General features: G+C 59.9%; 2 protein-coding genes across 8 annotated transcripts in view; both read left to right on the top strand.

Annotated features, from left to right (window-relative positions):
* The first annotated feature begins 210 nt into the window (after positions 1-210).
* LOC134558881 (zinc-binding protein A33-like) lies at positions 211-6,461 on the top strand. 5 transcript variants are annotated; one of them, XM_063413168.1, is made up of 7 exons: positions 211-361; positions 970-1,244; positions 1,820-1,915; positions 3,502-3,735; positions 4,112-4,131; positions 4,853-4,968; positions 5,066-6,461. In XM_063413168.1, the coding sequence occupies exons 1-7, from the start codon at positions 226-228 to the stop codon at positions 5,608-5,610; spliced, it is 1,422 nt and encodes a 473-aa protein (XP_063269238.1). In that variant the 5' UTR covers positions 211-225; the 3' UTR covers positions 5,611-6,461. The 5 variants fall into 5 exon arrangements, with proteins under 5 accessions (XP_063269238.1, XP_063269239.1, XP_063269241.1 ...); XM_063413171.1 differs by having other exon boundaries at positions 331-372; XM_063413170.1 differs by lacking the exon at positions 211-361 and adding an exon at positions 385-488.
* A 3,868-nt stretch (positions 6,462-10,329) lies between these two features.
* Positions 10,330-11,893, top strand: part of FLT4 (fms related receptor tyrosine kinase 4) — a 57,253-nt gene continuing 55,689 nt past the window's right edge. For all 3 annotated transcript variants that reach the window (XM_063413495.1, XM_063413494.1, XM_063413492.1), the window contains exon 1: positions 10,330-10,559. In XM_063413495.1, coding sequence (XP_063269565.1) covers positions 10,502-10,559 — 58 coding nt within the window. In that variant the 5' untranslated portion in view covers positions 10,330-10,501. The remainder of the gene's footprint in view (positions 10,560-11,893) is intronic.

Below are 11,893 nucleotides of genomic sequence, written 5' to 3'. Positions count from 1 at the left end.
AGCACTGGGGCAGGAGCTGCGCCGCGCAGGGCGGTGCGGGGGCACTGCAAGACAGTGCGGGAGAGGAGGTGCAGGGGCAGTAAAGGGACAGTAAAGGGGCAGTGCAGGGCAGTGCACTCCAATGCAGCCCAGTGCACTCCAATGCAGTCCAGTGCATTCCGGACCCGCGGGCGGCGCCTGCAGCCCCCACAGCGAGCCCGGCGCGCTCGCTCGTGATCGCGTCACATGCGGGGCCCCGCCCCGCCCCCTCCGCGGGATCCCATCCAATGCGCTGGCGGGCTGGCGGCGTGTCCGCACCGTGATTGGTCAGAACGGACGTCAGTCCGCGGAGGGGCGGGGCGTGGCGGAGGCCCCGAGTTCGGTGGGTCGGAGGTGGGAGAGGGACGGGACGGGACGGGACGGGACGGGACGGGACGGGACGGGACGGGACGGGACGGGACGGAGTTAGATTAGACCGGACCGGACCAGACCGGACTGAACTAAGCACGGTGGGGTCCCTGGGATGGCGGGGGGCCGGGGCTGCGCCCAGGGGAGCGGGCGGTGGCGCCGCGGGGGTGCCGCAGGGGTGCCGCAGGCGGCAGCGGCGATGCCGGCGCTGGAGCTCTCGGGGCGCGGGTGGGTGCTGACAGCCCTCGGGCCGGCTGAGTGCTTCGCTGGGGCCCGGTGGGGACACAAGGCCGGGCCCTGTCAGATGCACTGAGCAGTTTTGCTGAAGTGACGGGAAATGGAAAGTTGTTACCTTGCGGAGGGAGGGACCCTCGGGCAGGGCTGCTCTGTCATTCGGGGCTTTCCAGCGCTGCATGCACCCAGGGTAGCAGCTGGGCAGGCCCTGCTCCTGCCGCCCCCAGGTCTGGTAACCAAACCCTGCCCCAGACCGCAGGAGCGGCACAAGTTCGGCCCGGTCCGGAGGGATGGGGGTCTGTGTGTGGCGGTGGCAGGAAGCTCAGGGTGGGCCCTGTGTGCCAGCAGGGATGGCCGGCATGAACCAGGAGCGGAGCCTGCGGGAGGAGCTGACCTGTGCCATCTGCTGCGAGCTGTTCAGCGAGCCCGTCATGCTGGACTGCATGCACCACTTCTGCAAGGGCTGCATCCAGGAGTACTGGGAGAGCTGCGCCCAGGGCCCGTCGTGCCCGCAGTGCCGCCGCAGGTTCCCCAGCCGCGCCTTCCGCACGCACTACCTGCTGGCGGGGCTGGTGGAGAAGGTGCGGCGCTGCGGCTCCCACGAGCACCGGCACAAGATGCAGGTGAGTCGCTTCTGCCAGGCTGGGCAGGAGGGGACAGGTGCCACATGAGCCCTGTGCAGCCACCACCCCTCCTCCCGCAGGTAGTTGCCCCACAGTGAAGCATTATCTGACTCAAGTGCAGAGACTTTTGTGTCCCCTGATTAGTCCTTCTCCCTATTTCCTTGCAGCTGTCTGTCTTTTGAGCACTTTTCTTTTGCATTTGCTTCCCTCACTGCTGTGTCTGATTCTAGCCACAGCTTTGTCATTTCTCGTTTAAGGACATAGTCCCTAAGTGAGAGGAAGGTGAGGGGTGCCTGTGCCAGGTGCTCTGCTTAAGGGGACAGCCCCTTCACAACATGCAGCATTTAAAGCTTGTGCAAACAGATATCCCAGGCTGGAGCTCCCAGCATTAAAAATAAATTGCATTAATTACATGCACAGATACTTAATTCTCAAGGCTGTGCAGGAGGTGCTTGCTTCTCCTTACAGCCTTTATATGAGATCCTTCTGATGCTGACCACAGGAACTGTGACTCTTCCTGAATCACAGCAGAGTGGTGAAACGGCCTCCCTACCTTCTTTTCCTTGCTCCTGCAGAAGCACCTGGAAGATGCTTTGCATGCTCGTCAGAAGGAGATGGAGAACTTGCTGCAGAGGAAGCATGTGGTGCAGGAGGACATCTGCAGCCTGAGGGTAACAGCCTGTGGGAGCTGCTCTTCGGGCAGCTTCTGGGGCAGTGTTCACAGAGGATGTGTGTATCACTTCAGCTGAGGTTTAGCTCAGCTTCCTGTAAAAATCTAGATTAGTTAACAGTGGGGATCTACGCAAACTCCCTTGCATGTAGGCCCAAACTCATCACTGCTGGATATGCAGCAGAGGTTTTGGGAGGAGCATTAGCAGTCATTAATATCTCACTAAAGTGAGACATGGTGAGTGGTGAGAGCTGTGGGCAGCCTGCTCTGGCCCTGCAGTGCCTCTTTGGGAGAGCATTAACTTTTGGCAGCTCTAAAATCCTCTCATGTCAGAAGGGATGGCAGCAAGGCTGAAGGAACTGGGTCAGTGGCAAGGTTGGCACTGCAAGAGTGGTGACCTTGTCACAAGGGCAGTGTTGGGATTCACAGCAAAGCTCCGAGGTGAATGAGGAGCCTGAGTGCTCTCCATGGGCTTGAGAAGGGACCAGGCTCCCTGCTGGTTCAGATCTGTGAAGTGAGAACAGCCACAGGCTGACTGTGCTGCTTTCTTGGGTGGCATAAAAGCATTAAAACCAAGGAAGGGGAGTTAAAGGAAAATGGAAGTAGTTCAGAGATTAGATAAAACTGAGAGGGGAGAAACCTGCTGTCTCCTGACTGGAGCCTCTGATCCCCCAACCTGCACCATTTCAAACCTCTGTCCTCTTGCCAGATGTGGAATGGACCTTTGAGATTAATGAAGAAGGATTAGCAAATAGGCACGTGTTTTCCTGTTGTGCAAGAGCCAAGAGGTGTCTCAAGAGTAAAGGAGCAGATCACTGCTCTGAACAGGGAGGCCCTGCACCTCCTCTGGGGTTCTGGTGTGTCAGCACAAACACCTGCTAGAGCAAGGGGAGGCTGGTGAAGCTTCAGATCTCTGAGGGAGATGGGTTTCCTGTGGGGAGAAAGGGATATGCACTTCAGGAAGCACTCCTTGAGAAAGTAATGAGGGCTAAGGTTGCACAGGGAGATTAAAAGCTTTAAGAAAAATAAAAAGTCATTGGCTGTCTCTTGTAAACAGGCAGGAAGGCAGTGAGAACACAACAAGGTTGGCTGGCGAATAAACAACTGGAAAAAAGTGACCTCTGGATAGAGTTGAATGGGATTTTATCAGCCTTAATGGCAGAGATTAGTTTGTGCAGCTTGCCCGTCAGGCAGCTCTGCTCAGGGTCTGGAATGATGTGAAATAAATGCAAACTAACATGAACAGCTGAGTCTGCAGCTCCACAAAATTTAAAGAGCTCCAGTCTTGCCCACAGGCAAATTCCTGGTGGTGTGGGAGAGGGCTGTTGCTGCATGTGGAGATTTCTAGTTACTGTGACTAAGCCTTTTGGTGGAGCTGGTTTTTTGGGTTTGCTGGGTTCTTTTTCCTTAGGCTCTGCAGCCTTGAAGGCTGTCCTTGTGTCCTGTTCTCCATCCAAAAAGTCATTGCTATGTCTAAACCTCAAATTTCCAGAGCTCTGTAAGCAGAGTAACAGGCACAGCCATCCTGTGCACCTCCTGGTGTGTTTTAGCTGTTGGACTCATCTTCTACCTCTTCCCTCTGCTCAGAAAGTGTCTGGGGAGCTGAACTTTAAGATTCGGGCTGAGTTTGCTCGCCTTCATCAGATCCTGGAGGAAGAGGAGAGAGCTGTGCTGGCAGAGCTGGGTGAGAAGGAGGAGCAGTCACTGGCCCAGCTGCACAGGCACGTTGGCCAGCTGGAAGAGGGGATGGAAGTGCTGCAGAGGGACATTGAGCGTGTCAAGCAGACCCTGAGCAAGATGGAAGATGTGTCACTGCTGGAGGTGAGATGCTTTGCTGAGTCTGGCAGGAAGCTGAGGGATGTTTCAGGATCTCAGATTGGGGTGGGAGAGTCTTCAGTGACAGCACTAGGCTGTACCCCAAAGTTGTTCTCAATGCCATCCCTCTGGATTATCTACCCAGTCCCTTGGAGTCTGGAGACTTTAGCCACAAGGGATACGGTAACATCAGATGTGATGGGTCTTGGGAGCCTTCCTCATTCTCCATCCAAGTGCCCAGACAGTTTTCCCCAGGATGCAGATCCTGGTTGCTTGGTTTCCTCTCTCTGTGCTGTATGGCAGCAGGAGGCAGGACAAGGAACTTATTTGTGCAGCTGCATGAATTAGAGCGACTGTTAATTCTCTCTGCTTCTCACTGCAGGTGGAGAGCCTGGATATCAGGTACGTGTCTGGCATGATTCCCTTTTCAGGAGCTTATCTTAGTCCCTGGCTGGGACTGCATGGGAGAGGCACTTTATCTCAAATTTTAAATGCATTACAAATTGCTCAGGAAGTTGCTAGTGCTGTCCAAGGTGGAGGCTGGTCCCCAGCAAACACTGGATGCTCTTCCCAGGGAGCATCCTACGTGTTGACATGGCTGGAGGAGTGGGTAGAGGAGGCAGTGGTTTGGAAGGGGTGTAAGAGCCATGTGTGCTGCAAGAGGGAGCAGACTTTGGGGGCTTCATCTTCTCCCTGTCCTTCCTCAGCTTCTTACTACTCTTGAGGCTGCAGAAGTGACCCTGAGGTGCAGGTGCTGGGAGTAGCTGAGGGCCAGAACTGCCAAAGGGGGGTGTGTCCCTGTCCCTCCCTCCCTGGGATGCTCCCTGACTACACAGACCCGGCCTGTTCAGCCATGCAGGAATCCTGCTGGGTGTGCTGGGTGTGAGTTTGCCAGGAGTCACTGCTCCATTACTGTGGCTCTGTCTTGAACACCTCTTCCCTGAGCCACTCACTGCACTGGGGGCAGAGCTGCATCAGGCAGAGCAAGCAGAGACATTTGTGTCCCATCTTTACCAAATCTGGCACATGCAGCACTGTCCTGCAGCCCTGCCCATGCTTTTCCTGCCTGCATAGGCAATGGCTCAGCAGAGGGATTGACCCTGCCTGCCTCTCTCTGCCCCAGGCCCTCGGTGCATGTTGAGACCCAGCCTGCCCTGGACCTGCAGCACTACAGGGACAGCCACAGTGGTCCCTTGCAGTACATCTTCTGGAGGCACATGCTGCGCTCCATCTGCCCTGGTGAGCACATCGCTGTGAGGGACTGGTGTGGTGGGCCAGGGGTGCTCTGCAGAGGGAGTGTACAGCTGGTAAAATCTCGTGCTTGATGTGCCCACAGCTCCTGCCCCACTCACCTTTGATCCTGAGTCTGCCCACCCCAACCTGGTGTTCTCCAGAGACCTGACAGCAGTGACAGAGAGCAGTCGAGCCCAGCCTGTGCCCGTCAGCCCCCGGCGCTTCCGGCAGTGCGTCAACGTTCTGGGCGCGCAGGCCTTCGGCAGCGGCCGGCACTACTGGGAGGTGTGGGTGGGCAGCAAAACCAAGTGGGACCTGGGGGTGGCTGCTGACACTGTGGACCGGGCAGCCAAGGTCAAGCTGTGCCCAGAGAATGGCTACTGGACGCTTCGCCTGCGGAACAGGACGGAGTACTGGGCCACTGCCACCCCCTGGGTGCGCCTGGCTCCCCGCCTGCCCCTGCAGAAAGTGGGCGTCTTCCTGGACTGCCGGGAGGGCACTGTCACCTTCTTTGATGCTGGGGACATGTCCCACCTCTTCACCTTCCACCAGGTGTCTGCAGAGAGATACTGCCCCTTCTTCAGCACCTGCTTCAGTGACGGGAGGGACAACGTGGAGCCCATGCGCCTCTGTCACCTGGCCCTGTGAGGGACACCAGCCTGGCTCCTGCCCGGGCTGTGCTGGAGGCCAGTTCTGCACACACAAGCCTGATGGGTGTTGCAGGAGCTGTTCCGGTTTCAGTGCTGGGACAAAGGAGAGGATTAGTCTCTTCCCAGGTCCTGTCTGCCCTCCCTTCCCTGTGCCATGGCTGTGGTTGCCACAAGGCATTCACAGGGGTTCCTGGCACCCCGGTACAACCTCCCCTTCCTGAGCACAGCACAGTTCAGTGAGAGCAGCCACGGGGCTGCAGGGGAGGTGGCTGTGAGTTGCTGGCACCTCCTGTCTCTCTGTGCCCCCACCCATAAGCCCCGTGGAGGGGGCAGCTGTCCCGGAGCTCCATCGGGTGCACCTCAACTCCACATCCCGAGCACGGGCATCCTCTGCTGGAGGAGCTTCCCGGGGCAGGGCTCCGGGCCGGCAGCAGAGGGAGCCCGGTGCGCGGCCCAGGGACTGCAGCACCTCGCTCACTATTAAAGCTCGTTGCAAAGCCAGTGGTGCCTGCTGGGCCTGCTCGAGGCTTGTGTGTTGGGGGAATCTGCTGCTCTGGGGTGTGGCACAGCCTGGGGGCACCGAGCAGCCCCCCGGAGCCCTGCTCCAGCCCTGGCTCTTCTGTGCCTGCACACTGCTCCCACTGTTCCCACACAGTTCCTTGGAGCACTTCCTGCACATCTTGCAGTGGCTTTTCACCTTTTGCTGTTTGAGAGCAAGGGAGAGAGGTCCTCTGAGCCTAGCCCTGATGTTGGGCTACAGAGTTTTAAGATTTCATCATCTCTGGCCTGGCTGGGTCTTAAGGATTTGTACATATAAAAAATGGCAAGTTCCCATTCTTTCCAAATTCAGCAGTAATGTGGCTCTTTTCCTGTCAGCCCCCTGTGGCCCTGCTGGCAGCGCTGCACCTGCAGGAGGGCAGGCAGGGGTCCCTGGGGGCCAAGTCAAGGGGGTTTGGCTGCTGTGGTGTGTGCCCGGGAGGTGCTGGCAGTGTCTCTGCCTCATGAGTCAGCAGAGGTGCTGGGATGGGTCCAAGCCTGGCTCATGGAAGTGGTGGGTGGGAGGGAGGGTGGTAGTGCCTGGGGTGGGTGGAAATGTCATGTTTTTCCCACCCAAATCCATTCCAGGCTCAAAGCAGAGGCCAGAGCTCCCCAGTACTGCGTAGTCCCGACTGCTGGCTGGAGCCAGACACCTCCAGCAGAGGCTCAGCTTTCTGTGGTGTGGGAAGGGCCAGGTGTGAGGCGTTCCAGCTCCCACAGCTGGGCACAGGGACACTTGCCAAAGCAAGGCCTTCACTGGCCATCTGCCTGCCCAGCAGGAATGGCACAGGGGCCCTATTCCCCTGTGGTGCCACAAGGGATGTTGCCTCTCCTGTGCACCACTGCTGCAGTGTGCCAGGGCTGGGGGTGCCTAATGCCTGTTCCAGGGCAGGAGAAGGAGCCAGAGGCAAGGATGTCCTGTGTAGGGTTCAGGCAGATGTGTCCTGTGCAGGAGCGCTGAGCACAGCCCAGAGCTGCTCCCAGTGATCAGGAAGTCTCTGCTCTGTGCAGCTTTGCTCGGGGATTGGGTGTGGAAGGGGTGCTGGGGCTTTGTGCTCCCTCCTGGCCCTCGTTTGCCTTTAGCCAGTGAGTGCTGAGCCTGTGAGCTGGATTCAGCCTTCTCTCCCAGCTCTCATCTCTTCCTCCCGCTGCCCCACAGCCTCAGCTGAAATAAGAGCGGAGAAGAGCGAGCTGTTGGCTTCGAGCTGGTGCTGCGAGCCAGGCTGTGTTACCCTCTGCAAGGGCTGGGAGCCTCCGGAAAGGCGAGGCTGGTTTGATCACAGCGGGAGTTATGCTGGGGAAAGCTGAAACCCATCATCTCCCCAGCCTGCCCCAGACTGCAGCCAGGTACGGCTGGGCAGCAGCAGGCAGCGTCCCCGAGGTGTGAGGGGAGGTGGATCCGCCAGGCTCGGCAGGGCTGAGCACAGGCTTTGTTGTCTGCCAGCCGCCGCTGCCCGGCGCTGCCGTGTGCTGCGGGGGCCAGCGCCATGGCACGGGCTGCCAGCGGGTGCCACTGCCACTGCTGCCACCTCCCACACCCTCCCCGTGCCCAAGGCAGAGCCGGAGAGCAGCCAAACCCGCTTGTCCCAAATGCTCCCGAGGAAGCACGTCCTTCCTTCTCCTGCTGGGCTCTGCGTGGTGGCCATGGCGTGCTGCTGCCAGGCAGAGCCACATTGTGGGGTATAATGTCCTTACCTGGCCCTGGTGGTGGGGAAAGGCTGGGGAGGAAGAGCAGCTCCTACATACAGGAGAAATGCTGCTCTGGAAATGCTGCCCTGGGTTGCCGTGTGTGCAGCGTTAGCCCATGAGGAAACGCAGGCTGCTATTAAATGCTGCCTGAAAAACACATTTCTCTGACAAACCAGAGCACCATGGAGTAGGAACCATAGGTGTGAATGCAATGACTACCTGAGCTTGGACTGGGTTCAGGCAGGAGGGGATAAGGATGGGAGAGTGGGCACCATGGGGTTGAACCACCCCTCACCCCAGCATCCAAACTCTGCACCTGCCAGGGCTGGCTCTTGCCATCTTCTCCCAGGGCCAGGCTGTATTTTTCTTGTGGGTTACCTCATTGCTTTGTCCTTGGGTGTTCCCAGAGCCACCCCAGTGTCCCTTTCCCATAGTTATGCTAGGGCTGGGCAGCGTCCAGCAGCTCCTGCCTTGGCAGCCTTCTGTGATATGTGAGTGTCTTTATCCAGTGCTTTGGGGAAGCCTTTGCTTCCTCGGATCCCCCCACGTGTTGGAATGGAGACAAGATTTTAAAATAATATCCTTTTGTTTCCCAGGGCCGCAACAATGGAAAGATCCCATCGGTCCCACAGTCGCCCTGCGTTTGTGATGGAAAATTCCCGCCGTGGCGGGGCGAGCCCTCGCCGGTGTCCTCTGCCATTACTGCCATTAGGTGGCAGCGTGGACGGGCTGTCCTGGCCACCGCACCGTGCCACGGTCCGACTGCGGCGGGGGGAGGACGCCGAAATCCCTTTACTTTTGGGGCTCCAGATGATGCCTCTCCCCTCAACCCCGGGTCAGACCCTCTGCTCCTCTGGCACTCAGCTTCTCCAGCACCCTCTGACCGTGTACTTCGGCCAGCAGCTCAGTGGTGCCATGCATTCATTCCCCTGTCACTGTCCACCCCTCACCTCTCAAGGGCACTGACCCCGTGTCCCCAGCGTGGCTGCACTGCGTGGCCGCCCCGTCTCTGATCGCAGCCCCTGTCACTGGGGAGGGGTCTGATCCTGCAACTTCAGCTCGTCACTCCTTAGTGCTGGGCAGTGCCACCCCTCTGTGACATTCCAGCTCTCCCTTATGGGAAGTTTTGGAAGTCTCTCCTCGAACCTGTCGGGGCTTGGACACCCACCTGGGCTGGAGGGACATGGCCACTTTCTGCTCCGCTGAGATGCAGGAGGGAGGTGATCCCAGACGAGTGTGCTGACGAGCGATGGAGTTGGCACTCTCTGGGTTTTAAAACTCACTAATCAGCATGGGGGGAGTCAGGTAAAATAAATTCTGTGACTTAGAGTCCCTCTGAGGGTTCCAGGAGAGGGACAGGGTGATTTCTTCTGCGGGTTTGGCAACATGAGCAGTTGAGTGCACCAGAAGTTTTCCTGCCTTTTTGAAGCCACGAGCACATGGCTTTCATTCGGGCTCTTTCTTCACTGCCTACAAGTGCGCGTAATTAACGATGCTCCGGGGCGCAGCGCGGGGCCGCGTTAATTGATCCGTTCGGCGCTCGTTGGGTGCACGGGCACTGCCCAGGGCCGTGCCAGCTGTGCCACCGCGCTCCCAGAGCTCTGCCACCGCCGCCGTCTGTGGCGCATTCGCAGCCAGCTCGCTCCGAGGCAGAGCCGCTGTCGCTCGCAGTGGCAGCGCTGTGGGGGCAGCGCCGCTGGCACCCGGGGGCGGCACCGCTGGTCTGCCAGGGCCGCGGGCATGTGCAGGGGCTAGTGCCTGCCAGAGAACCGTGCGGGTGCCACGCTGAGCCGTGCTGGGGGACAGCGTGGCTGTTCCACGCTGCTGGCACTGTGCACGCAGGGACAGCGTGAGTGGGGCGCCCTGCTGCACCCCCGATGAATAAGGGTGCGAGTGTGAGCACAGCCAAGTGCGTGTGTGTCCGTGTGGCCCAGGGAGGGCGGGAGGAGGGAGGTTTAGGCGTGTGTGCGGTATGGGTGTGTGCGTGCAGGTGTGAGGTGTGGAACTGAGGGGGTGCACAGACATGGAAGGGAGTGTGCAGGCAGGTGCGAGATGTGCTGCATCGCACGAGGAGCGTGTGTGCTGTTGTTGAGAGCGTGTTTGTGTGCATTCCCTGTGCTCCCACAGGCCGGGATGTGCACCCAGGCTCAGACAAGAAACAGGCGATGTGCGGGCATTCTCACACAAGTGCGGGGAGATACACAGGGTGCTCACAGGTGTGAAAATACACCCCCAGGTGTGCGCATGTGCCCATGAGTCAGGGATCGTGCAGACCCACGCACTCGGGTGGGGAACACGCTTGCCCCCCAGATGCAGGAGATACAGACCCACACACACAGGTAGAGACACCCAGGTGTGAAGGGATGCGCAAAGCCCCGCTAGTGCGGTGAGCGCGGATTCCACGTCAGTTCCCGGAGCTGCAGGTGCGCACCCCCCAGCCCCCTCTGCCTCCCCGCCCACCCCTCCCCGTCCCGCCCCGCCCGCCCGGCGCCCCGAGGCTCGGCGGAGGGCGGCGGGCGGCCCGGGCGGGCGGAGGAAAAGGAAGCGGCCCCGGTGCTCCCCGCCCGCCGCCGCCGCGCGTCGCCGCAGCTGGGGCGCGGCGGGAGCAGAGCTCGGGCGCGGGGCGCTCGCACCGCTCCGCATCGCACGGACCAGCCCCGGAGATGAGGAGAGTTTGCACGCTGCCCCTCTGGCTCTGGCTCGGCATTGTCTCGGAGGCAGGTGAGCTGCCGGGGCTGCGGGCTGCCCTGCCCGCCCTGATGCCCGTTCCGCACCTGCGGGCGCGCTGGGGACGGGGCTGCTCCGGCGGGACGGGACGGGACTCGGCGCCTTTGCCCGCGTGTTCCCCAGACCCCGCAGGGTCCCGCAGTGCCTGCCGCGGCTTTTCTCACCCAGGACGGGGATGTGCCGTGCCCTGGCGCTGCCCGTCCCGGGCTCCCCCATCCCCGGCTGGGACGGGCGCTCCCGGTCCCGGCGACCCCAATCCCCGACGGGGATCGGCGCAGTCCCCCCTGGGGTGCCCCGTCTCAGACCGGCGCTGCCCGACCCATCCGCCCGGGTGTCCCCGACGGCGGTGGCAGCGTGCTCGCAGCGACAGGACGGGACGGGAGGGCCGTGCTCCGGTCCCCGCAGGGTCGGGGGCCGCGGGGCGCCCACGCCGTGCTGGTGCCGCGGATGTCTCGCTGCGAGCGGGGAGAAACCCCACGGGACCCTCGCGGGAGGGATGTCGCTGCGCGGGTTCGCGCCCGGCTGGAGGGCAGGCTGGAGGCCAGTCTCGGCTCTGTTTATTTATTTTTTCACGCACAGAGTCATTAATTTGTGTGTGCCGGGGAGGAAGGCGCGAGTAGGCGGGGGTCCGTGCAAGGCTGTCCAGCCTGCCTGTCCCAGCTCTGGTCCGCCTCGGAAGTCACCCGAGGAAGATCCCGGTGAAATTCTTTCCCTTCCCATAGCACTTCTGTGGCAAAAGGCTGTTGGGCAGAGAGTGCAGAACCACGGCAGAGATGGGGCTGCAATGCCCTCCCAGCAAGCAGAGCCCATGAGACAGAGCAGAGCTGGGTGGGCGCTGCCAGGGCAGTGGGGACAGGACACCCCACCAGATATCCCTAGAGGAGCTCTTTCTTGCACAAGTAAAGCATTTATAGCCCAGATCAGAGCAAGAATAAAAGAAAGTTAGTAATGGTGGAAGCTTGCAAGGTGGAGAAATGAATTTTACGACCAAAAATAGAATTTTATGTAGCGTCAGCTCAGTGACTTTTGCTATCACCAGTGGCATTTGCTGCTATCATTGAAGTGAGCTCATGGGAGAGCTGCAGGTGTGGCATGAACAGCATCACCAGCAGTGTCACTGTCAACCTGCTCTGCCCAAAAAGCTGCTGGTGCCTTTGCTGTCACCAGGCAAAAGGACACAGTGGGTGGCCAGAGCTTAGGGGATGCTCAAGGAGCCTGGGCAGATAGGAACCTGCTGCTGGTGGCATTGCAGTGCGAGCAACTGTTCAAAGCTCTCTTGTTAGCAATTTGTAAAGCACGGTGTAGCTGCTCCCGGGTTCTTTCATCTC

This window comes from Prinia subflava, chromosome 16 (genome assembly GCF_021018805.1).
Source record: "Prinia subflava isolate CZ2003 ecotype Zambia chromosome 16, Cam_Psub_1.2, whole genome shotgun sequence".
Taxonomy (NCBI): domain Eukaryota; kingdom Metazoa; phylum Chordata; class Aves; order Passeriformes; family Cisticolidae; genus Prinia; species Prinia subflava.
This window is presented reverse-complemented; position numbering and strand designations above follow the sequence as displayed.